Genomic DNA, 27,084 nt, shown 5'->3' with positions numbered 1-27,084 from the left:
TTTCAATTTCTTTGGACATATACCCAGTAGTGGGATTGCTGGCTTATATGGTAATACTATTTTTAGTTTTCTGAGAAACCTCTCTACTGTTTTCCATAATGGCTGTATTAATTTACATTCCCAGCAACAGTGCATAAGAATTCCTTTTTGTCCACATGCTCACCAACACTTGTTATGTTTTATCTGTTGGTAATAGCTCTCCCAACTGGGATGAGGTGACATCTCATTGTGGTTTTGATTTGCATTTCCCTGATGATTAGTGACGATGAGCATTTTTTCATATATCTGTTGGCCATTTGTGTATCTTCTTTTGAGAAATGTCTACTCAGGTCCTTTTTCCCATCTTTTTGATTGGGTTGTTTCCTTGCTAGTGAGTTGTTTGAGTTCTTTATACATTTTGGATATTAGTTCCTTATCAGAGATACATGGTTTGGAAATATTTTCTTCCAATCCATGAGTTGTCTGTTTTTTGTATCAGTTTTTGTTGCCTTTGCTTTGGGGGTCATACTCAAGAAATCTTACTTTGGGATTTTTTTGTTAGCTTCTGTTTTTAAAGGTATATAGCATATCAGTTTATTCACTTTTAAAAACTATATTTAAGCCTGATATCTTTCTGGCTCTACTCTCCTAATTTTAAGAACTCCAAATACTGCTCATTGACTTGTACCTGCTGATTTTGTGTAGTCTCTCACTTGGAGTCCATAATACCTTCCTTTCTTACCCCTACATTAACTGTACCTTTGTGACATTCCCTATCTAATGGCTTTAGCAGGCTGACATCAACACTGCCAGTCTCCAGTTGCCTTCATAGGGCTTTTCTGGGCGGAGTGTTTCCCCTTAGCTCAATAAAAACCCCAGGCACTTCCTGGTGGTGAAAGCCCATCAGGTGAATCCTACACAGTGGACTAAACTCTACTGAGGAAAATGGAAGTATTTTTCGTTATCAGCAAGCAATGGAATGTAGACTAGAGATTAAATCTGGAGGAGGCATCCTGTCCATAATGAACATTCTTAGCTTTGCCATTGTAAGTGTCAAATGAATTAGAAAAAATGCACTATCTAATTTTGCTTTCACAGCTCCATTAACTCAATAATATACAACACAGTGTTTCCAAATGAGGAAGAGTTTTAAAGTCTGTATACCACTGTGTACTTTCATGAAGTTGATGTATGAATGTTGTTTTAATTATGTGATCAGATTATCATAAAAATTTTTAAACTATTCAGAACAATCTAATGCTAGTTTTGAAACTTAAGATAAATTCATACTCATATTTTCCTTCTAAGAATGTTGAAAACATCAACCAGTAAACAAGATATTAAGAAGTCTATTGCCTTTTCAAGGGTGAGCTTTTCTATTCCTGAGAAGAGAACATCCTACCAGCATATCTGGTTTTAGCATCAATAATTTGTCTCCAGCTAGCTAGAAGATGAAGGGGTGGCCTGCCCCTCCACACCTGTGGGCATTTCTCGTTAGGTGGAACGAGAGACTTGAGAAAAGAAATGAGACACAGAGAGAAAGTATAGAGAAAGAAAAAGTGGGACCGGCCCTCAGCATACAGAGGACCCATGCCAGCACCGATCTCTGAGTTCTCTCAGTATTTATTGATCATTATCTTTATCATCTTAGAAAAAAGGGAAGTGGCAGGATAATAGGGAGAAGGTCAGCAGTAAGACATATGAATAAAGATCTCTGTGACATGAATAAGTTTAAGGAAAAGTGCTGTGCCTTGATATGCATTTGCAAACATCTCCATAAACCTTCTCAGTGCATAAAGAGCAGCATTGCCGCTAGCACATCCCACCTTCAGCCCTAAGGCGGTTTTCTTCTTTCTCAGTAAACAGAACATACAATCAGGTTTTACACCGAGATGTTCCATTGCCCAGGGACGGGCAGGAGACAGATGCTTTTCTCTATCTCAACTGCCAAGAGGCCTTCTTTCCTCTTATACTAGTCCTCAGCACAGACCCTTCACGGGTGTCAGGCTGAGGGACGATCAGGTCTTTCCCTTCCCACAAGGCCATATTTCAGACTATCACATGGGGAGAAACCTTGGACAATACCTAGCTTTCCTAGGCAGAGGTCCCTGCGACCTTTGGCAGTGTATGTGTCCCTGGGTACTTAAGATTAAGAGAATGGTGATAACTTTTCACAAGCATACCGCCTTCAGGCATTTGTTTAACAAAGCACACCCTGCACAGCCCAAAATCCATTAAACCTTGAGTCACCACAGCACGTGTCTCTTGCAAGGACAGGGTTGGGGGTAGGGTCACAGATTAACAGCATCTCAAATACAGAACAAAATGGAGTCTCTTATGTCTGCTTCTTTCTATATAGACACAGGAATAGTCTGATCTCTCTTTTCCCCACAGAAGAGAATGTAAAGAGAATGTGCTAGCATTTTGAAATATGTTTACTTCTTACTGGAAGATTTCAGGCATATACAGAAGTATATAGAATAGTATAAAGAACCAACCCAGCCCCAAAGACTGTTAACCCATGGCCAGTCTTGACCCATCATTATTACCCCTATCTACACCTTCTGCCTCATATTTTTCAGAAATGAATTGTAAACATTGTATCTTATAAACTGGAAGAAGGATATACTTGAGTTTTAAAGGCTGCAAGTGTCCATCAATATTTATTATTCTCTTCCTTTGTTTTGCATCTAAAAAATAGTCACATGCTCAAACAACAACAAAAATACTGCCACATTTTTTACCCCCACTGACAGCCCTCATTGACTGCATTCTCCCTTCTCCTGTAATACTAATTCTTAGACCAAAAAATAATGTCTGTAGGTAAAGCCTAGTTTGCCATACCCTTATCCAAATATACTCTATATAGTTAGGCCACAGTAGAGAGCAAGAGACTACTGAACTTTTGGGGATACCAGTAAAGTGAGCTCTTTTTCTCAAAATAAATTTAGCATCAGTATCACTTAGATTGTTTTTATTTCAAAATTGCTATTCTGCATAGGTGTTCTGTGGTTTTTAGGTCATTGCCCTTTCCTTAGACATGTATCACCCACTGAACGGGAAGAGCCTCTCTAAGTCTTTCTTGGGGCCCTTTGGGCTATAAGCCAACACTCCAAGTCCACCTAGTTATCACTTAGCTGGGTGGAGGGTCAGGGTACTAGATGATTTTTAAGTGGTATTTTGAGATCCTAAGAGATCTTTCACTTTTTTATTGGAAGTTAAATTCATTGGTTTATGGAAGTTTGTGCATGTAAGGTCCTGAGACATGAACCCTCTGCTTTTTATGTTGTTTCAGTTTCTGCAGGACATCTTAGATACACTCTTTGTGATTTTGGATGATAATACAGAGAAGTACGGCCTGTTGGTTTTCCAGTCTCTGGTAAGTCACCTTCCCGACTCTTTACTTTTATTAATTATTCCTGTCATATATTTCAGAAAATTTAAGGGAAGCAATTTATTAGAGTGAATCAGCACAAGATGTAGCTGTTTCCAATAGAAAGGGGACTAAGGAGTGTCGCCCAAGGAAGACCAAGCAACCAACCAGGCAGATCAAATTTGAAGAATCCAACATGATCAAGTCCAGACCTTGGCTTTATAGTTTCTGGATCTTCCATCTCATCACTATTGCAGTATGCCTGGCCCCTGAAATAGTGACCTCCATGAGGTCAGAAACCCAGAGAGTAATACAAGAAATCAGATGGCCCATTTTTTCGCTTACAGAGTAGGTTATAACCATCATGAAAAGCAGAGACTTACCAATGCTGGTCTCTAGAGACCTGTGCAGGTCCAGAATCTGTGCAGTTGTTTCAGAACTAGAGTCTCAGAAGGTTGGTTAATGAAAATGGACAGGGATTTGAATGTTTAGTGCATTTTGCGTAATATATCCAGTCCCACGGAGAGCCACACATTCAAAGAGAGCCAGATACTCTGAGAGATGGGGAGCAGAGGTGAGAGTTGGAATGAGTACTTGCATAGTTTGCCCCTCTGGCTCTTCTTCGTCCTAACTTCCCTGTCCACCAGCCCCATTTCTGAAGGGCACAGCTTTTCATAGGCTGATTTGGCTCAGAGGACAAGCTTTTTCTCCTGTCTTCTCCAAGTTTTGGGGGACACCTTATTGTTTATGCCATCTGCACACATATTGTTTTGCCTTTCCCTACCCAGTGTTATTGTGAAGGGAGAGGCTCAGAGTAAATACAGGAGGAGACTGATGAGCCTGGGTCTGAATTAGGAGGCTGGGGTGTTAGAGAAAAGATAAGACAGAAGTACAGACATAGAATGGAAGTCTTACATTCACTACCCATGGGGAATGCTAGAGGAAAGCACTGACAATTTGCCATTCCTTGGAGAAGGAAGACTATGTTTCCTGTTAGGGATAGATTTGAGGCCTCCAGTGAACCCTGGTGGCTTACTCTCCATATCTCCCAGGTGTTCATCATCAACCTGCTCCGAGACATCAAGTATTTCCACTTTCGACCTGTGATGGACACATATATCCAAAAGCACTTTGCTGGAGCTCTGGCATACAAGTAAGTTCCATTTGGTATCATCATTAGGACTTGTGTTTGAGTAGAAATACAGGCTTTAAAAAAGTTTAACTGCAACCACCATTTAAAAAGTTCAGCTGACTTTTTAAAAACTTTATATTTGTAATTTTGATAAAATACACATAACATAAAATTGACCATCTTTACCATTTTCTGAGTGTAGTGTTCAGTGACATTAAGTACATTCACATCATTGTACAACCATCACCAGAACTCTAGATAATCTCCAAAACTCTTTTCATTTACAAAACTGAAATATTGTAATCATTAAAAATAACTCTCCATTCTCCCCTCCCCTATCACCTGGCACCCACCATTCTATTCTACTTTCTGTCTCTATGAGTTTGGCTACTCTAGGTACCTCATGTAAGTGTAATCATAGTATTTGTCCTTTTGTGGGTAGCTTGTTTTACCCAGCATAATGTCTTCAAGGCTCATCCATGTTTTAGCATGGGTCAGAATTCATTGCTTTCTAAAACTGAATAATGTTCCGTTGTATATATTTACCACTTTTTTTTTTTTTTTTTTTTTGAGACGGAGTCTTGCTCTGTCGCCCAGGCTGGAGTGCAGTGGTGCAATCTTAGCTCACTGCAAGCTCCACCTCCCGGGTTGACGCCATTCTCCTGCCTCAGCCTCCCGAGTAACTGGGACTGCAGGCACCCGCCACCACGCCCAGCTAATTTTTTGTATTTTTAGAAGTGACGGGGTTTCACCGTGTTAACCAGGATGGTCTCGATCTCCTGACCTTGTGTTCCACCTGCCTTGGCCTCCCAAAGTGCTGGGATTATAGGTGTGATGAGCCACAGCACCTGGCCATTTACCACATTTTTAAATTCATCTATTCACCTATCTGTGGACACTTGAGTTACTTCCACCATTTGACTATTGAAAATACTGCTATAAACACTGGTGTACAAATATCTCTTCAAGACCCTGCTTTCACTTCTTTGGGGTATATACAGAGATGTGGGATGGCTGCATATAGTAATTCTATGTTTAACTTTTTGAGGAAACACCATAGTGTTTTCCACAGTGGTTGCACTGTTTTACATCCTGACAGTGCACAAGGGTTCCAGTTTCTCCACATATCACCAAGACTTGCTATTTTCTGGGGTTTTTTTTTTTTTTTTTTTTTTTTTCCTGGCATGATCATAGTTCAGTGCAGCCTCAAACTTCCAGACTAAAGTGATCATCCTCTCTCAGCTTCCTGAGTATCTGAGACTATAGGCACATGCCACCATGCCTGCCTAATTTTTAAGAAATTTTTTGTAGAGAAGGGGCCTCACCATGTTTCCCAGGCTGGTCTCAAACTCCTGGCCTCAAGCAATCCTCCTCCTCCAGCCTCCCAATGTGTTGGGATTATGGGCATTAGCCACCACACCCAGCCTATTTTCTGGGTTTTTTTTTGGTTTGTTTTTTAATTGTATTTTAAGTTCAGGGGTACATGTGCAGATTTGTTATATAGGTAAATGTGTGTCATGGAGGTTTGTTGTATAGGTTATTTCATCACCTAGGTATTAAGCCTAGTACCCATTAGTTATTTTTCCTGATCCTCTCCATCCTCCTACCCTCCACCCTCCGATAGGCCTCAGTATGTTTTGTTCCCCTCTGTGTGTCCATGCGTTCTCATTATGTAGCTCCCACTTATAAGTGAGAACATGTGATATTTGGTTTTCTGTTGATGTGTTAGTTTGCTAAGGATAATGGTCTCCAGCTTCATCCATGTTCCTGCAAAAGACATGATCTCATTCTTTTTTATGGCTGCGTAGTATTCCATGGTATATATGTACCACATTTTCTTTATCCAGTCTACCATTGATAGGCATTTAGTTTGACTCCATGTCTTTGCTATTGTGAACAGTGCTGCAGTGAACCTATGCACACATATGTCTTTATGATAGAACAATTTGTATTCCTTTGGGCTTATATGCAGTATTGGAATTGCTGGGTCAAATGGTAGTTCTGTTTTTATGTCTTTGAGAAATTGCCACACTGCTTTCCACAATGGTTGAACTGATTTACACTCCCATCAACAGTATATAAGCATTCATTTTTCTCTGCAACCTCACCAGCATCTGTTCTTTTTTGACATTTTAATCATAGCCATTCTGACTGGTGCAAGATGGTATCTTGTGGTTTTAATTTGCATTTTTCTGATTAGTGATGTTGAGCCTTTTTCATATGATTGTTGGCCTTTGAAAAGTCAGGTCCTTTGCCCACTTTTTTATGGGGTCTTTTGGGGTTTTTTAAAAATAAATTTAAGTTCCTTATAGTTGCTAGATCTTAGACCTTTATCAGATGCATAATTCGCAAAAATGTTCTCCAATTCTATAGGTTGTCTGCTCACTCTGTTGATAGTTTCCTTTGCTGTGCAGAAGCTCTTTAGCTTAATTGGATCTGATTTGTCAATTTTTGCTTTTGTTGCAATTACTTCCGGCTTTGTTGTGAAACCTATGCCTATTCCTGTGTCAAAAATGGTATTGCCTAGATTTGTCTGCCAGGGTTTTTATAGTTTTGGGTTTCACATTTAAGTCTTCAATCTACCTTGAGTTGATTTTTGTATGTGGTGTAAGGAAGGGGTCCAGTTTCAATACTCTGCATATGGCTAGCCAGTTATTCCAGCACCATGTATTGAATAGGGAGCCCTTTTCTCCATTGCTTGTTTTTGTCAGCTTTGTCAAAGATCAGATGGTTGTAGGTATGCAGCCTTATTTCTGGGCTCGCTATTTTGTTCTGCTTGTCTATGTGTCTGGTTTTTTGGGGGTTTTTTTGGTTTTTGTTTGTTTGTTTGTTTTTTGAGATGGAGTCTTGCTAAGTTGCCCAGGCTGGAGTGCAGTGGCACGGTCTCGACTCACTGCAAGCTCCACCTCCCGGGTTCACACCATTCTCCTGCCTTGGCCTCCCAAGTAGCTGGGACTACAGGCACCTGACACCATGCCTGGCTAATTTTTTGTGTTTTTGTAGAGATGGGGTTTCACCATGTTAGCCATGATGGTCTCGATCACCTGACCTCATGATCCACCCACCATGTCTGTTTTTGTACCATGCTGTTTTGGTTACTGTAGCCCTGTAATATAGTTTGAAGTCAGGTAGCATGATGCCTCCAGCTTTGTTCTTTTTGCTTAGGATTGCCTTGGCTATTCAGGCTCTTTTTTGGTTCCATATGAATTTTAAAACAATTTTTTTTCTAGTTCTGTGAAGAATAACAATGGTAGTTTAATAGGAATAGCACTGAATCTATAAATTGCTTTGGGCAGGATGGCCACTTTAATGATGTTGATTCTTCCTATCCATGAGTGTGGAATGTTTTACCATTTGTTCGTGTCATCTCTGATTTCTTTGAACAGTGTTTTATAGTTCTCCTTGTAGAGATCTTTCACCTCCTGGTTAGCTGTATTCCTAGGTATTTTGTGTGTGCTGTGGCATTTGTGAATGGGATTGCATTTCTGATTTGGCTCTTGGCTTGACTGTTGTTGGCATATAGTAATGTTAGTGATTTTTGCATGTAGATTTTGTATCCAGAGACTTTGCTGAAATTGTTTATCAGATTAAGGAGCTTTTAGACTGAGGCTGTGGGGTTTTCTAGCTATAGGATCATATTGTGTGCAAAGAGGGATAGTTTTACTTCTTGTCACCCTATTTGGATGCCTTTTATTTCTTTCTCTTGCCTGATTGCCCTGGCCAGGACTCCCAATACTGTGTTGAATATGAGTTGTGAGAGAGCACATCCTGGTCTCATACCAGTTTTCAAGCGGAATGCTTCCAGCTTTTGCCCATTCAGTGTGTTGTTGGCTATAGATGTATCATAGATGGCTCTTATTATTTTGAGGCATCTTCCTTGAATACCTAGTTTATTGAGAGATTTTAACATGAAGGGATATTGAATTTTAGCAAAAGCCTTTTTTGCATCCATTGAGATAAGGGGGCTTTGTCTTTAGTTTTGTTTATGTGATGAATCGCATTTATTGATTTGCATATGTTGAACCAACCTTGTACCCCAAAGATAAAGCCTACGTTTTATTTACTTATTTATTTTGAGACAGAGTCTCACTCTGTCACCTAGGCTGGAGTGGAGTGGTGCCATCTTGGCTCACTGCAACCTGCACCTCCTGGGTTCAAGCGATCCTTCTGCCTCAGCCTCCCAAGTAGCTGGGACTACAGGCACATGCCACCACGCCCGGCTGATTTTTGTGTTTTTAGTAGAGATAGGGTTTCATCATATTGACCAGGCTGGTCTTGAACTCCTGACCTCAGTTGATCTGCCCACCTCGGCCTCCCAAAGTGCTAGGATTACAGGCCTGAGCCACTGCGCCCGGCCGATAAACCCTACTTGACACTACTTGATTGTAGTGGAAAAGCTTTTTGATGTGCTGCTGGATTTGGTTTACCAGTATTTTGTTCAGGATTTTTGCATCAATATTCATCAAGGATACTGGGCTGTAGCTTTTTGCTGTTGTTGTGTGTCTGCCAGGTTTTGGTATCAGAATGATGCTGGCCTCATTTTTTTTTTTTTTTTCTTGAGGCAGAGTCTTGCGCTTCGCCAGGCTGGAGTGCAGTGGTGCCATCTTGGCTCACTGCAACCTCCACCTCCTGGGTTCAAGTGGTTCCCCTGCCTCAGACTCCTGAGTAGCTGGGACTACAGGTGTGTACCACCATGCCTGGCTAATTTTTTTTTTTTTTTTGTATTTTAGTAGAGACAGGGTTTCACCATGTTGGCCAGGATGGTCTCGATCTCCTGACCTCGTGATCTGCCTGCCTCGACCTTCCAAAGTGCTGGGATTACAGGTATAAGCCACCACGCCCAGCTGCTGGCCTCATGTTTTTGTGCATTTGGTACAATTCGGCTGTGAATCTGTCTGGTCCTGGGCTGGTGGTGGTGGTGGTGGTGGTGATGGTAGGCTGTTACTGACTCAAGTTCAGAGTTTATTATTGGTCTGCTTGGGGATTCCATTTCTTCCTGGTTCACTCTTGGGAGAGAGTGTTTGTGTCCATGAATTTATTTATTTCTTCTAGATTTTTTAGTTTATGTGCATAAAGGTGTTCATAATATTCTCTTATGGTTATTTGTATTTCTGTGGGGGTCAAAGGGAATATCCCCTTTTTGATTTCTGACTGTATTTATTAGAATATTCTCTTTTTTCTTCTTTATTCGTCTAGCTAGTAGTCTATTTTATTTTTTTCAAAAAATCATCCTGGATTCATTGATCTTTTGAATGGTTTTTTGTGTTTCAATCTCCTTTAGTTCAATTCTGATTTTGGTTATTTCATGTCTTCTGCTAGTTTGGGGATTGGTTTGCTCTTGGTTCTCTAGTTCTTTTAGTTCTGATGTTAGGCTGTTAAATTGAGGTCTTTCTAACTTTTTGATTTGGGCATTTAGTGCTATAAATTTCCCTCTTGACACTGCCTTACCTGTGTCCCAGAGATTCTGGTGTATTGCATCTTTATTTTAATTAGTTTCAAAGAACTTGTTGATTTCTGCCTTAATTGCATTATTTACCCAGAAGTTATTCAGGAGCAAGTTATTCTATTTCCATGTAATTTTATGGCTTTGAGTGAATTTCTTAGTCTTGATTTCTAATTTGATTGTGCTGTGGTCTGAGAGAGTATGATTTCAGTGATTTTGCTGAGGAGTGTTTTGTGTCCCAATTATGTGGTCAATTTTAGACTATATGCCATATGGCAATGAGACAGATGTATGTTCTGTTGCTTTTGAGTGGAGAGTTCTGTAGGATGTCTGTCAGGTCCATTTGATCTAGTGCCAGTGTAGGTCCTGAATATCTTTGTTAATTTTCTGTCTTGATGATACGTCTAATATTGTCAGTGTGGTGTTGAAGTCTCCCTCTATTATTGTGTAGGAGTCTAAGTCTCTGTGACGGCCTCTAAGAACTTGCTTTACGAATCTGGGTGCTCCTGTGTTGGGTGCATATATGCTTCAGGAGAGTTAAGTCTTCTTGTTGAACTCTTCAACATTATGTAATACCCTTCTTTGTCTTTTGTAATCTTTGTTGGTTTGAAATCTGTTTTGTCTGAAATCAGCATTGCAACCCCTACTGTTTTTCTGTTTTCCATTTGCTTGGTAGATTTTTCTCCATCCCTTTATTTTGAGCCTACTTGTGTCACTGCATGTGAGATGGGTCTCTCTGAAGACAGCATATGAATGGGTCATGGTTCTTTTTTTTTTTCTTTCTTTCTTTTTTTTTTTTTTTAATTATACTTTAAGTTCTAGGGTACATGTGGATAACGTGCAGGTTTGTTACATATGTATACTTGTGCCATGTTGGCGTGCTGCACCCATCAACTCATCAGCACCCATCAACTCGCCATTTACATCAGGTATAACTCCCAATGCAATCCCTCCCCCCTCCCCCCTCCCCGTGATAGGCCCTGGTGTGTGATGTTCCCCTTCCAGAGTCCAAGTGATCTCATTGTTCAGTTCCCACCTATGAGTGAGAACATGCGGTGTTTGGTTTTCTGTTCTTGCGATAGTTTGCTGAGAATGGGTCATGGTTCTTTATCCAGCTTGCCACTCTATGCCTTTTAAATGGAAAATTTTGTCCATTTATATTCAGAGTTAGTATTGATATGTGTGGATTTGATCCGGTTATGATGTTAGCTGGTTATTTTACAGACTTGTTTATGTAATTGCTTTATATTGTCACTGGTCTGTGTACTTGTGTGTTTTTGTGGTGGCTGGTAATGGTCTTTTCTTTCCATATTTAGTGCTTCCTTCAGGAGCTCTTATAAGGCAGGTCTGGTGGTAACAAATTCCCTCAACATTTGGTTGTCTGAAAAGGATCTTATTTCTCCTTCGCTTATGAAGCTTAGTTTGGTTGGAGATGAAATTATTTGTTGGAATTTCTTTTCTTTAAGAGTGTTGAATATTGGCCCCCAGTCTCTTCTTATGTGTAGGGTTTCTGCTGAGAGGTGCACTTTTAGTCTCATGGGCTTCCCTTTGTAGGTGACCTGATCCTTCTTTCTAAATGCCTTTAATACTTTTTTCTTTCATTTTGACCTTGAAGAATCTGATGAATATGTGTCTTAGAGATGATCTTCTTGTGAAGTATTTTACTAGGATTCTCTGCATTTCCTGAATTTGAATGTTGGCCTTTCTAGCTAGGTTGGGGAAGTCTTCATGGATGATATCCTGAAATATGTTTTCTAAGTTGGTTCCGTTTTCCCCGTCTGTTTCAAGGACACCAGTGAGTTGTAGACTTGGTATCTTTACATAATCCCATATTCCTCAGAGGTTTTGTTCATTCATTTTCATTCTTTTTTCTCTGTTCTTGTCTGACTGTCATATTTCAGAAGGCCAGTCTTCAAGCTCTGAGATTCTTTCCTGAACTTGGTCTATTCTGCTGTTAATACTTGCAATTGCATTCTGAAATTCCTGTAGAGTGTTTTTCAGCTCTGTCAGGTCAGTTACATGCTTTTCTATACTAGCTATTTTGTTTGTCAGCTCCTGCATTGTTTTATCATGATTTTTAGCTTCCTTGGATTAACTTTCAGCATACTCCTGTAGCTCAATGATCATCATTCCTATCCATATTCTGAATTCTATTTCTGTCATTTCAGCCCTTTCAGCCCAGTTCAGAACCCTTGCTGGAGAGGTGATGCAATCATTTGGAGGAAAGAAGGCTTTTTGAGTTGCCAGGGTCTTTGTGCTGGTTCTTTCTCGTCTTTGTGGGCTTGTCACTCTTCAATCTTTGAGGTTGCTGTCCTTTGGATGAGTTTTGGTTTTTTTTTCCTTTTATCCTATTTGATGACCTTGAGTGTTTGATTGTGGTATAAGGTGGATTCAGCCAGCTGGATTCATTTCTGGAACATTTTAGGGGTCAGTGCTCAACTCCTAACTCCTGGACTGTGCACTCTAACACAACTTGGAGACTTGTATTGGGCCCCAACTTTGTTCTCTGGCTCCTCAAGGTTAGGAATCCACTGTACTGGGTAGGCTGAGATGCTCCCAGACTGCTGACCATTTCACTTTGGCTGGGTGGTGTAAGCCAAAGTATTTCATAGTGCAGTGACAGCTGGATCTATCCCCTTTCACATGTGCCAGCAGCAGTGGGTATAGCAGCTGTGGCAGAGTCACCTGTGGCAGAGTGCTAGCAGGTGCTGGTGCCGGGGTACCTGCCTCCCTGCACGTGTTGACCAAGGTGGCAGAGGCAGCACAGCTGGGCAGAGCTGGGGCCCCTGCTGGCAACTTTTGCACAGTCACAGTAGAGGTGGTGATGGCGCAGGGTTGGGACACTGAAGGTCTGGGTGCTTTCTCTGGGTCCTGCAAGCAGAAGTGGTCACTCAGGATAGGGGAGGATCTGCTATTCTCTGCACAGTGTTAGGGCAAGGATGGGGCACTGGCAGGGGCAGGGCTGGCTGGCTCTGTGCCCACCAAGGCTCTGTCTGCAGTGGTGGTGGGAGCAGGGGGCAGGCTGTACTCCTACATGCTAGCCCACTTTTTAATGGAAAAAGGAAAGCAAAACCTGCCAGTGCAGACACAAGCCAGTAAAGCATTGTGGAGAGTTGCCATGGGTCCTGGGGAACCTGCAGTATGGGGAGGGGGCATGCGGGCTGGTGCGTGGCATAGGGTCGCTGCAGTGGAGCTCTCCCCACCGTCAAGCATGGTCTGTGTAGAAACTATGATGTGGGGCCCGCAGGTCACCTGAGGCTGCCCTGCAAGCAGGTATGGCCAGACTTGGGCCCCAGGAGAGGCCAGCCGATCAAGGAGTGCTCAGGATAGACCAGCCCCATCTGATGAGCAAGACCGCCCTGTAGAGTTCAAGACCAACAGTTCCCCTAGGGCTGAAGTCTCCCATGGGAGCAAGTCAAGCCTAAGGGGATGGCCATCCCTGGCTGTGCACCACTGCAGACACTCCCACACCAACACCCCTGAGCTCCACATCAGCTGGTTTGCTACCCCTACCACTTCTCTAAGCAGCTCTCCCTGCCAACTCAAGTATCTGTGGTAGTTGAGGGTTCTCTTTCTGTCAGGGTTCCAGAGGCCATTGGTAAGAGCAAATTGCTCCTTAATAGTTCACTCACCTTTCCTCCAGAGCCATTGAGGGCCAGGCTGGTTTCTGGGGTTTTTTTTGATAGTAGCCACCCTAATGGGTGTAAAGTGATATTTCTTTATGTTTTTTATTTGTGTTTCCCTAATTATCTTCCTTGGAGAAATGTCTATTCAAGTCCTTCACCCATTTTTTTTAAAAGAGGTTATTTGTTTTATTGTTGAGTTACAGGAGTTGTTTATATATTCTGAGTATTAACCCCTTATCAGTTATATGATTTATAAATATTTTTGCCAGTCACTTGGTTACCTTTTCACTCTGTTGATTTTGTCCTTTGAGACACAGAAGTTTTTAAAATTTTGATGTAGTCCACCTTGTTTTTTGTTGTTGCCTGTGCTTTTGGTGTCATTTTCAAGAAATCATTGCCTAATGTCATGAAGCTTTCACCTGTCTTTTTTTTAAGTGTTTTATAATTCTAGCCTTTACATTTAGGTCGTTGATCCATTTTGAGTTAATTTTTGTATATTGTGTAAGATAAGTGTCTGACTTCATTCTTTTTGCATGTGGATATCCAATTTCCCAGTTCCATTTATCGAAGCTGTCTCTTCCCCACTGAATGGCCTTGGCATCCTTGTCAAAAGGGTGGTACTTTGGCCCCTTGACCGTATATGTGAGGCTTTATTTCTGGCCTATTTTTTTCCATTGTTTTATAAATATGTCTTTATGCTAATTCAACATTGTTTTGATTGCTGTAGCTTTGTGATGTTTTGAAATCAGGAAGTGTGAAACCGCAATTTTGTTCCTCTTTTTCAAGATGCTTTTGGCTATTCCAGGTCACTTGTAATTCCATATTAGGATGGACTTTTTTTTTTCTTCAAAAAATACCGTTGGAATTGTGTTAGGGATTGCATTGAATCTGTAGATCACTTTGGGTAGCATTTACATCTTTAATAACAATATTAAACCTTCTAATTCATGAATATAAGATGTATTTCCATTTATTGCTATCTTTTATTTCTTTAAGCAACATGTATAAAACTCTTTTGTCTCCTTAAATATGTCCTAAGTATTTCATTCTTTTTGATGCTCTTGTAAATGGAATTGTTGTCTTAATTTCATTTTCAGATTATTCATTTTTAGCATATAGAAATGTATTTTATTTTTTGTGTTGATTTTGTGTCCTGCAACTTTACTGAATTTATTTATTAGTTCTAACAGGTTTTTTGGGGGGATTCTTTAGGGTTTTCTACATATAAGATTGTATCATCTGAAAACAGAGCATTTTATTCTTCCTTTTTAATTTGAATGTCTTTTATTTCTTTTTCTTGCCTAATGTTACTGGCTAGGACTTCCAGTACTATGTTGAATAAAAATGTCAAAAACGAGCATTTTTATCTTGTTTCTGATCTTAGATGAAAAGCTTTCAGTCTTCTACCATTATGTTTGATGTTAGCTGTGGGCTTTCAGCTGATATTTCAAACTATAGTTTGTTACATAGTTGCTATACTTTTACTTCTAGGAAATGATGGTAAAGCTGCTAAAAATGTCTTGTTTTTCCATGAGAAACATTTGAATAGCTAAAATAGCACCCACAAAAAAATGTCAAAGAATATAAAAAGACAGTTCATAAAGGAGTTTATATAACTAGTAAACAAATGTGAGAAACACAGGTTATCTAAGACTATTAAAGCAAGCCAGACATGGTGGCTCACACCCGTAATCCCAGCACTTTGGGAGGCTGAGGCAGGTGGATCACTTGAGGCCAGGAGTTCGAGACCAGCCTGGCTAACGTGGTGAAACCCCATCTCTACTAAAAATACAAACATCAGCCAAGCATGGTGGTGCATCCTCCCCTTCCTGTAATCCCAGCTGCTTGGGAGGCTGAGACACAAGAATTGCTTGGACCCTGGAGGCAGAGGTTACAATGAGCTGAGATCGCGCCACTGCACTCCAGTCTGGTTGACAAAGCAAGTGTCTGTCTCAAAGAAATAAATAAATAAGACCATTAAAGCAATAAGAAATCGCCATTTTCCTTCTTTCTTTCTTTCTTTTTTCCTTCCTTTCTTTCTTCCTTCCTTCCTTCCTTCCTTCCTTCCTTTCTTTCTTTCTTTCTTTCTTTCTTTCTTTCTTTCTTTCTTTCTTTCTTTCTTTCTTTCTTTCTTTCTTTCTTTCTTTCTTTCATCTTTCTTTCTTTTTTTTTTTTTTTGAGACAGAGTCTTGTACTGTCGCCTGGGCTGGAGTGCAATGGCCTGTTCTTGGCTCACTGCAACCTCTGCCTCCTGGGTTCACATGATTCTCCTGCCTCAGCTTCCCAAGTAGCTGGGATTACAGGCACACACCACCATACCCAGATAATTTTTTGTATTTTTAGTAGAGATGGGGATTCACTATATTGGCCAGATTGGTCTCAAACTCCTGACCTTGTGATCCACCCACCTCAGCCTCCCAGAGTGCTGGGATTACAGGCATGAACCACCACACCCAGCCAGAAATCACCATTTTCTTATGCAAAATTAGCATAATTATTGAAAATATAAATAAAACCCAATGGTGGCAAGGCTATGGAGTCACTGGAACTCTCATACTTTAATGTCACTTTGGAGAGTGGACTGTACTATGTGCTTTATATGCGTCATTCTATTAGTGTTTACAATAACTTTGAGATGTACCATTTCCCCATATTTTCATTGAAGAGAACGAGACACAGGGGATTAAATAACTCATTCAATGATACAAAACTAGATATTGATAGGCTCCAGAATATCCACGGCCTATACTCCTGACCTCTGTGCTCTGTTGCCATATAAATATGCAGACCTTCTGACCCAGTAATCTCATTCCATTCAGATGACTTAGTCCTAAGGAAATAAGATAGATGGGATAGAGCAGGGGTTGTGAATAGGGACTCCTGGGACTACATACTTTTATTCAGAGTCTACTATTTACTAGCTGGTGTCAGATGTTCTGAAAACCTAGCAATTTAAGACAAAATAAAAATATACACATCCAGTCCAGGTCTTTAGGAAAACTATTTTTTTTTTTTCAGATGAGATCTTGTTCTGTTGCCCAGGCTGGAGTGCAGTGGCGCAGTCATGGCTCACTGCAGCCTTTACCTCCTGGGCTCAATTGATCCACCTGATTCAGCCTCCTGAGTAGCTGGGACTACAGGCGTGCACCACCATGCCTGGCTAATTTTTGTATTATTTTGTAGAGATAAGGTTTCGCCATGTTGCCCAGACTTGGGTGGAAACTTTCTTGTAATCAAAAATAAATATATGTCAGAGATAGTGGGGAAAAGTTATTTTAATTGCTGTTTAAAATGTGGCAACTCCTATGGACAAAGGGTGTTGTTTGTTCTGAGATGACCTGAATATTCCAAAGCTATAATGGATCTGCCACTCCTTTCTAGCTTATCAGCAGAATATTATTTCCTATTTGCCTAATTCAGGGCTACAAACATTTCAGTCTGCATTACTTTTGAATTAAAGTGGGGTTTCTGGAACTGTTCTCTTTCCCAGGGAGCTCATCCGCTGTTTGAAGTGGTATATGGACTGCTCAGCAGAACTGATTCGACAGGACCACATTCAAGAAGCCATGCGGGTAATGTACTAACCTCTCCATACATAAGAGACCCACTCATGCAATTATTTGTGAGTAATCTCAATGATATAATGTGCAGGACAAATGTTGACATCGCAGTACCTGGCCTGCTTTCAGGAATTACTGTCTTGATCCACATAATTTCTCTTTCTTTACCTTGATTTTGTCCCAGAAAACCTTTATTCCTGGTAATTTTAAAGAAGGAGGGAGAGATGATATGCACATGGCTCCTGGCCATCCTCCCCTGCCTGATTTCTTACCCATAGTATCAGTCCTTTCTACCACTGGCTAAAGTATAGTAACTCCTTCTAAGCCAATGTTGGTGGCAATGTTGATTGAATTAAGATCCTCTAATAGTGTTCTGTTTTTTGGTAGTTACTAAGCATTCATTTTTTGAACTGTTTTAAGTAAAAAAAGCTGAGTAGATGCACTGTATGTGGATTTGTTCAGAGGAAGATAATCTTAAAATTGTGGCCTTAGGAAGAACTGTGGTCTTCCATGGTCGTGACCATTGTCAGCATTCCTGCTTAGACAGGTTCCCTGACAAGGCAGCCCTTTGTATTGCTGGGTAGCTCCAATTGACAGGGGACTGTTCTCATTTTGAGTTAACTCCACTGTCTGGTAACTTCTTTTCATGGCTACTGCTTCTGCAAAAAAAAAAAAAAAAAAAAAGCAAATTAGTTTTGCTTTATTTCTGTCCTCTTTTAGTATCACATCACCTGCACAGAGTAGTACTAGACCCGTGTTTTTGTCCTTTTCCACATGTTTAACAGGTGCAACATAATGTCTTCTCAAACATTATCAGACTGAAGGGGCAAAATCAAATCATAGATTTGCATTTACCCTGCTTCTTCTTTGCACATTCTGTAAAAATCTGAGGCTACAAAGTTCTTTTCTGTCCTCTTTCATACAAATGTCTGCTGAGCAGTACCATCTGTCCTAGGGGCTGAGATGCAATGATGAATAAAATCAGCCCATCTTCTTCAAGAACATATCTGCAGTGTCCTAAGGGGAGGCACGAACACAAGTGTAGGGCAGGGTGCTGAGGCATGTGAGGAAAGGGCCTGGGTTCTCTTCTTCTCAGAACCCTAGCACCTGTCAGGTACCTAACAATCTTTGAGTGGATAAAAGTTGAGTTAAATGCAAAAGATTCTATATGAGCCTAAAAAATAATTGCTTAAGGATACTGGAGAAGGCAGCACAGAAGTTGATTTCTCCTAAAAATAATTTGTTTAATCATTCAGTCAATGTTGCTTGATACCTGCCATGCTTCAGACATTGTACTAACCACTGGAGTTTCAGCAGGGGCCCAAACAAAAATGGCTAGGGCTTCATAGTACTTTCATTCAAGTGGGGAAAGACATACAATATACATAAAACAGATAAATACATGTATTTATCGTAATTCTAATTAATGTTGCCACCAACCTTGGCTTACAAAGTCAGTTTAAAAAAAAAAAAAAAAAAAACTTGGCTGGCCGTGTCGACTCACGCCTATAATCCTAGCACTTTGGGAAGCCAAGGCGGGCAGATCACCTGAGGTCAGGAGTTCAAGACCAGCCTGGCCAACATGGTGAAACCTCATCTCTACTGAAAATACAAAAATTAACCGGGCATGGTGGCATGCACCTGCAATCCAAGCTACTCGGGAGACTGAGGCACAAGAATTGCTTGAACCTGGGAGGCGGAGGTTGCAGTGAACCAAGATCGTGCCGCTGCACTCCAGCCTGGGTGACAGAGCAAAACTCCATCTCAAGAAAAAAAAAAAAAATAGTTGAGTACTATGAAGTAAATAAACAAGATAATGGAACAGACTAGCTGGAAAGGGGGGTTTACTTCAGATCAAGGGTTTGGGAAACCTTCTCCGAGGAGGTGATCTCTGAGCTGAAGTCAGTGTTAAGAGTTAAGGAATGAGCACTCCAGACTGAGGAAACAGAATCTTTAAAAGCCTAGATGGGAAAGGGCTTGGGTTTTGTTTTTGTTTTTGTTTTATTATTATTATTATTATTATTATACTTTAAGTTCTAGAGTACGTGTGCACAACGTGCAGGTTTGTTACATATGTATACATGTGCCATGTTGGTGTGCTGCACCCATTAACTCATCATTTACATTAGATAGCATCTCCTAATGCTATCCCTCCCCCCTCCTCCCTCTCCCCTCCCTCTCCCCACGACAGGCCCCAGTGTGTGATGTTCCCCACCCTATGTCCAAGTGTTCTCGTTGTTCAATTCCCACCTATGAGTGAGAACATGCGGTGTTTGGTTTTCTGCCCTTGCGATAGTTTGCTCAGAATGATGGTTTCCAGCTTCATCCATATACCTACAAAGGACATGAACTCATCCTTTTTTATGGCTGCATAGTATTCCATGGTGTGTATGTGCCATATTTTCTTAATCCAGTCTATCATTGATGGACATTTGGGTTGATTCCAAGTCTTTGCTATTGTGAATAGATGTGCATTCGTCTTTATAGCAGCATGATTTATAATCCTTTGGGTATATACCCAGTAATGGGATTGCTGGGTCAAATGGTATTTCTAGTTCTAGACCCTTGAGGAATTGCCACACTGTCTTCCACAACGGTTGAGCTAGTTTACAGTCCCATGGACAGTGTAAAAGTGTTCCTATTTCTCCACATCCTTTCCAGCACCTGTTGTTTCCTGACTTTTTAATGATCGCCATTCTAACTGGTGTGAGATGGTATCTTATTGTGGTTTTGATTTGCATTTCTCTGATGGCCAGTGATGATGAATGTTTTTTCATGTCTGTTGGCTGCATAAATATCTTGTTTTGAGAAGTGTCTGTTCATATTCTTTGCCCACATTTTGATGGCGTCGTTTGATTTTTTCTTGTAAATTTGTTTAAGTTCTTTGTAGAATCTGGATACTAGCCCTTTGTCAGATGGGTAGATTGTAACAATTTTCTCCCATTCTGTAGGTTGCCTGTTCACTCTGATGGTAGTTTCTTTTGCTGTGCAGAAGCTCTTTAGTTAATTAGATCCCATTTGTCAATTTTGGCTTTGTTGCCATTGCTTTTGGTGTTCTAATCATGAAGTCCTTGCCCATGCCTGTGTCCTGAATGGTATTGCCTAGGTTTTCTTCTAGGGATTTTATGGTTTTAGGTCTAACATTTAAGTCTTTAATCCATCTTGAATTAATTTTTGTTTAAGGTGTAAGGAAGGGATCCAGTTTCAGCTTCCTACATGTGGCTAGCCAGTTTTCCCAGCACCATTTATTAAATAGGGAATCCTTTCCCCATTGCTTGTTTTTGTCAGGTTTGTCAAAGATCAGATGGTTGTAGGTGTGTGGTGTTATTTCTGAGGGTCTGTTCTCTTCCATTGGTCTATATCTCTGTTTTGGTGCCAGTACCATGCTGTTTTGGTTACTGTAGCCTTGTAGTATAGTTTGAAGTGAGGTAGTGTGATGCCTCCAGCTTTGTTCTTTTTCTTAGGATTATCTTCGCAATACAGGCTCTTTTTTGGTTCCATATGAGCTTTAAAGTAGTTTTTTCCAGTTCTGTGAATAAAGTTATTGGTAGCTTGATGAGGATGGCATTGAATCTATAAATTACCTTGGGCAGTACAGCCATTTTCACGATATGGATTCTTCCTATCCATGAGCATGGAATAGTCTTCCATTTGTTTGTGTCCTCTTTTATTTCGTTGAGCAGTGGTTTGTAGTCCTCCTTGAAGAGGTCCTTGTAAGTTGGATTCCTGGGTATTTTATTCTCTTTGAAGCAATTGTGAATGGGAGTTCACTCATGATTTGGCTCTCTGTTTGTCTGTTATTGGTGTATAAGAATGCTTGTGATTTTTGCACATTGATTTTGTATCCTGAGACTTTGCTGAAGTTGCTTATCAGCTTAAGGAGATTTTGGGCTGAGACAATGGGGTTTTCTAAATATGCAATCATGTCATCTGCAAACAGGGACAATTTGACTTCTTCTTTTCCTAATTGATTACCCTTTATTTCTTTCTCCTGCCTGATTGCCCTGGCCAGAACTTCCAACACTATGTTGAATAGGAGTGGTGAGAGAAGGCATCCCTGTCTTGTGCCAGTTTTCAAGGGGAATGTTTCCAGCCTTTACCCATTCAGTATGATATTGGCTGTGGGTTTGTCATAAATAGCTCGTATTATTTTGAGATATGTTCCATCAATACCTAGTTTATTGAGAGTTTTTAGCATGAAGAGCTGTTGAATTTTGTCAAAGGCCTTTTCTGCATCTGTTGAGATAATCATGTGGTTTTTGTCTTTGGTTCTGTTTATGTGATGGATTACGTTTATTGATTTGTATGTTGGACCAGCCTTGCATCCCAGGGATGAAGCCCACTGATCATGGTGGATAAGCTTTTTGATGTGCTGCTGGATTCAGTTTACCAGTATTTTATTGAGGATTTTTGCATTGATGTTCATCAGGCATGTTGGTCTAAAATTCTCTTTTTTCGTTGTGTCTCTGCAAGAGTTTGGTATCAGGATGATGCTGGCTTCAAAAATGAGTTAGGGAGGATTCCCTCTTTTTCTATTGATTGGAATAGTTTCAGAAGGAATGGTACCAGCTCCTCCTTGTACCTCTGGTAGAATTCAGCTGTGAACCCATCTGGTCCTGGACTTTTTTTGGTTGGTAGACTATTAATTATTGCCTCAATTTCAGAGCCTGTTATTGGTCTATTCAGGAATTCAACTTCTTCCTGGTTTAGTCTTGGGAGGGTGTATGTGTCCAGGAATTTATCCATTTCTTCTAGATTTTCTAGTTTATTGAGTAGAGGTGTTTATAGTGTTCTCTGATGGTAGTTTGTATTTCTGTGAGGTCGGTGGTGATATCCCCTTTATCATTTTTTGTTGCGTCTATTTGATTCTTCTCTCTTCTTTATTGGTGTTGCTATCAGTCTATCAATTTTGTTGATCTTTTCAAAAAAACCAGCTCCTGGATTCATTGATTTTTTGAAGGGTTTTTGGTGTTGCTATCTCCTTCGGTTCTGATCTTAGTTATGTCTTGCCTTCTGCTAGCTTTTGAATGTGTTTGCTCTTGCTTCTCTAGTTCTTTTAATTGTGATATTAGGGTGTCAATTATAGATCTTTCCTGCTTTCTCTTGTGGGCATTTAGTGCTATAAATTTCCCTCTACACACTGCTTTAAATGTGTCCCAGAGGTTCTGGTACATTGGTCTTTGTTCTCATTGGTTTCAAAGAATATCTTTATTTCTGCCTCATTTCATTATGTATGCAGTAGTCAGTCGGGAGCAGGTTGTTCAGTTTCCATGTAGTTGAGTGGTTTTGAGTGAGTTTCTTAATCCTGAGTTCTAGTTTGATTGCACTGTGGTCTGAGAGACAGTTTGTTATAATTACTGTTCTTGTACATTTGCTGAGGAGTGCTTTACTTCCAACTATGTGGTCAATTTTGGAATAAGTGTGATGTGGTGCTAAGAAGAATGTGTATTCTGTTGATTTGGGGTGGAGGGTTCTGTAGATGTCTATTAGGTCTGCTTGCTGCAGAGCTGAGTTCAAGTCCTGGATATCCTTGTTAACTTTCTGTCTCGTTGATCTGTCTAATGTTGACAATGTGGTGTTAAAAGTCTCCCATTATTATTGTGGGGGAGTCTAAATCTCTTTGTAGGTCTCCAAGGACTTGCTTTATGAATCTGGGTGCTCCTGTATTAGGTGCATATATATTTAGTATGGTTAACTCTTCTTGTTGAATTGATCCCTTTACCATTGTGTAATGGCCTTCTTTGTCTCTTTTGATCATTGTTGGTTTAAAGTCTATTTTATCAGAGACTAGGATTGCAACCCCTGCTTTTTTTTGTTTTCCATTTGCTTAGTTGATCTTCCCCCATCCCTTTATTTTGAGCCTATGTGTGTCTCTGTATGTGAGATGGGTCTCCTGAATACAGCACACTGATGGGTCTTGACTCTTTATTCAATTTGCCAGTCTGTGTCTTATAATTGGAGCATTTAGTCCATTTACATTTAAAGTTAGTATTGTTATGTGTGAATTTGATACTGTCGTTATGATGTTAGCTGGTTATTTTGCTCGTTAGTTAATGCAGTTTCTTCCTAGCATCAATGGTCTTTACAATTTGGCATGTTTTTGCAGTGGCTGGTACCAGTTGTTCCTTTCCACATTCAGTGCTTCCTTCAGGAGCTCTTGTAAGGCAGGCCTGGTGGTGACAGAATCTCTCAGCATTTGTTTGTCTGTAAAGGATTTTATTTGTCCTTCACTTATGAAGCTTAGTTTGGCTGGATGTGAAATTCTGGGTTGAAAATTCTTTTCTTTAAGAATGTTAAATATTGGCCCCACTCTCTTCTGGTTTGTAGAGTTTCTGCCAAGAGAGCCGCTGTTAGTCTGATGGGCTTCCATTTGTGAGTAACCCAGTCTTTCTCTCTGGCTGCCCTTAACATTTTTTCCTTTATTTCAACTTTGGTGAATCTGACAATTATGTGTCTTGGAGTTTCTCTTCTCAAGGAGTATCTTTGTGGTGTTCTTTGTATTTCCTGAATTTGAATGTTGGCCTGCCTTGTTAGGTTGGGGAAGTTCTCCTGGATAATATCCTGAAGAGTGTTTTCCAGCTTGGTTCCATTCTCCCTGTCACTTTCAGGTACACCAATCAGACATAGATTTGGTCTTTTCACATAGTCCCATATTTATTGGAGGCTTTGTTCATTTCTTTTTACTCTTTTTTCTCTTAAACTTCTCACTTCATTTCATTCATTTGATCTTCAATCACTGATCCCCTTTCTTCCTCTTGATCGAATCGGCTAGTGAAGCTTGTGCATGTGTTATGTAGTTCTTGTGCTATGGTTTTCAGCTCCATCGGGTCATTTAACGTCTTCTCTACACTGTGTGTTCTAGTTAGCCACTCCTGGCCTCAGGTGATCCACCCACTTCCACCTTCCAAAGTCCTGGAATTACAGGGATGAGCCACTGCACCGGGCCCCAAGAGCTTGGATTTTTAAGGAACCAAAAGGCAATTGATGTGGCTAAAGCAAGGGCTTTCAAATGCTAGATTGGATGTAGAAGATGATAATAAGGGAGAACTGTGACTGTTTCTAAGGGGTCTTTGCTAAATCAGCTAAGTTGATGGCAAGGCCATTTATGGAGGTACAGAATTCTGGGAAAGATAAGGTTTGGGTAGGGAGAAGGAAGAATTCCCTTTCGGGGAGCATTTTTCTGAGGTGTTTTCATATTTGTTCTCACCATTTCACACTTGTTCTGTAATATATCCAACACTAAGGTTTTATCAGTTCATTTCCTCTTCTTTATCTGATTTCAGTTTACATGTCTCCTTCACCAAATTAGTAAGTTTCCATCTAATCCTGTTTTCCTCCTTCTTCATAGGATGCATGCTCCTGGCCTGATACTTCTCATTCCAGTATCAAAAGCCATGAACCAGGAAACTTCTTCCTTAATACTTTTGATTCAGTATATCTTTCCACTCATAACCTTATCTCTTCCTTTTACCTTCAGAATCATGACCTTAAAAAAAGTTCTGTTGAAGAAGGTGAAAATAAAAAGTTCATTATTTCTTACTTGGTTTTATTGTTTGTTCACAATGTGAGAGGCATGCAGGGGTGTCGTTGTGGGTTTTAGGGTGGCTCTTCACAAGGCATTCTAAAACAACAGCATACTTTTCCATGCTGAGCTGTATCAGTTCCTTAGCAGGTAGCCACAAGGAGGAAAGAGAGGGCACGGTGGATCTTCTTGGTGATACAAACATGGTAATAACTTTTAGGATCTCTTTTCTTACAGGTTTATTAACTTAAGCAAAAATGGACAGGGCAACTGCTTGAGTCACAGTTAAGTGCTCCATTGTCTCTACACAGTAATCGGAGCACCTTTAAAGCTTGAACAAATTCCACAGGCTCCACCTCTCACCTTCTATTCCACTCCTCTGCCCCACTCTCCTTCCCCAGTTGAATCTGTCAGAGGTGGCCAGCATCACCTGGTCCTGATCAAGATGGTACTGATCCAAAAATTCAAGAGATTCAAGAGGAGTGGGGAAGAGGGAAGTCAGGTACTGACGAATGACTGGAAGTGGCTTTATTTTCCATGTCCTCATCCGGGTTTGCATGGAGACTTCTCTGACATCAGCCTTGTGCTCCTCTGCTAGTTGTCTTATATTGTGTAACCTAATAGAGGAAGCAAGCTCTCATGCCCAAAAGGTGCAAGTCACTTTGCTGTCTAGTTCTACCTCCCTGAAACTGGCAGATGTTTCATGCCACTCATTACATCTCTTGTGGTAGCTGTTTCAAACTTAAAAACCAAACAAACAAAAAAACTTTTTAAAATTAGAATAGTAGTATAGAGCACATAATTAGATTTGCCTACCTCTCAGGTGTCCTAAAATTACACTTTTCAGAAAAAAAAATTAGTTTATTTTACTGTCTTTATTTCCAGTGCTCCACGTAATTACCAATCCTTCCTGCATCTTCTGGGGCTTGGGCATATGATAGTAGGATGCTCAATAAGTTCATGTTCTTCTTCTATGCATAATACATTTTTGGTGAATCTTTCCAGGTCTTAGCATGCTTTTCATTTCCTGTGTGACTTAACTGAGGAAGCAATCCTGGCTTTTTTAGGCTGCTCCAAGATCTATTCTATCTTTTACCTATAGGGATTCTAATCCCTACCTCTAAGGATTCCAGAGTGTCAATCCTGAACCTGTCCCTCTTTTGTCCTCTGCTGAGCCCAGCAAGCCATGTTAATCATACAAAACCAAAGTACCTAAAGGGAAAGGTCAGACCTGCTGCCTAGCCATTTAGTTTGGAAAATGTACACGTTTATTTTCTTTATTTTAATAGAAAATATGTCCTACTTCAGTGACTTCAAACTGGCATGACCTAATAAATGAAGCTGGCTCAGAAGCGTATACTTTCTGCTTCATGGGCCCGAAGAGTCACCGCAATATAGACATACTAGAGCAGTGGCAGAGTCCAGCCTGCAAGTATCTGGGTTTAACAACTGACAGATTTTTCAAGTTCTTTATACACTAGGCATTAAAAAGCTACTAGAACAGAGGGTGTAGCATTTATGGAGACGAGGCCACACACTCATTTCTTCTACAGAATCATCTGATACAATCCCTGGATGACACATTTTCTAAACTGGCATTCTCCAGTGCCAACTGAATTTTGTATGGGCCACAAAATATTAAGTTCTGCTTTTCCAAACCGTCTAACAGCTGGATAGATCATGAAAGGGAGTTTAGGAATTGTTTCCTGTTTATGTTTCAAGTACCTGACTTCTGTTTGTTTCAGCGTTGCATAAGTTTCTCTCCATTATCTCTTCCTTTTCAGTGTCTGGGAAATCTGTGTTTTTTTGGGTTTTTTTTGTTTTGTTTTTTTAATTAGAAAACATAGTATTGGGTCTTGAATGTGTTATCTTAAAAGGAAATTACTCTGTAAGCACGGGCCAAGCATCAGGAACTCCTCAGAATCAGATTCTGCTCCCAAACTTTTTGCAGAAGCTTCATCTTATACTATTTATGAACTGTTTATGGCAGATGTCTTTGTGGAAAGAGGGTGGATACTGGATGTATCAGGCCTATCGGCTGCTGTGCAGCCTGGGACAAGTTTTCTTCAGATTTCTGTGACCCCTGGTGAAAAAGGAGGAACTGTGTCAGGCCCCAGCTATATCTTAAAGATGTAGGAGACTCCTAAGTCTGAGGACTCCTGAGTCCTTTAGGATACTTCCTTCTTGCAGTAAACTTGAGTGTTTCTTACATCCTTGCCTTGTGACCCTTTTATTTCCAGACCTGAAAAAAAATACAAAGAAACTTATTTTTTAAACTCTGAATGTTCTTGAATTCAACTATTTCTATAACAGTCTATGGCTCCTTAATTCCAGAACCTCAGAAAACAGTTGTGAAATTATTTAATGATTCTTTCAATAAGAAAGTAGCTGCTGCTTAGTGACAATTTGGATATTTGAGAAAAAAATTTAAAAAATAAAGTGCCTATCT

The 27,084-nt window shown here is 40.3% G+C and overlaps 1 protein-coding gene across 1 annotated transcript in view; it reads left to right on the top strand.

Moving 5' to 3' along the window:
• The window catches only part of DOCK3 (dedicator of cytokinesis 3), a 682,478-nt gene that overhangs the window by 536,683 nt on the left and 118,711 nt on the right, over window positions 1-27,084 (top strand). Inside the window, exons 20-22 of the mRNA XM_025375707.1 lie at window positions 3,275-3,358; window positions 4,405-4,505; window positions 17,044-17,125. Of these exons, the coding sequence (XP_025231492.1) occupies window positions 3,275-3,358; window positions 4,405-4,505; window positions 17,044-17,125 (267 nt within the window). The remainder of the gene's footprint in view (window positions 1-3,274; window positions 3,359-4,404; window positions 4,506-17,043; window positions 17,126-27,084) is intronic.

This window comes from Theropithecus gelada, chromosome 2, assembly GCF_003255815.1.
Source record: "Theropithecus gelada isolate Dixy chromosome 2, Tgel_1.0, whole genome shotgun sequence".
NCBI classification, from domain to species: Eukaryota; Metazoa; Chordata; class Mammalia; order Primates; family Cercopithecidae; genus Theropithecus; species Theropithecus gelada.
Note: the sequence above shows the minus strand (reverse complement) of the source record. Positions and strands in the feature narration are given on the sequence as shown.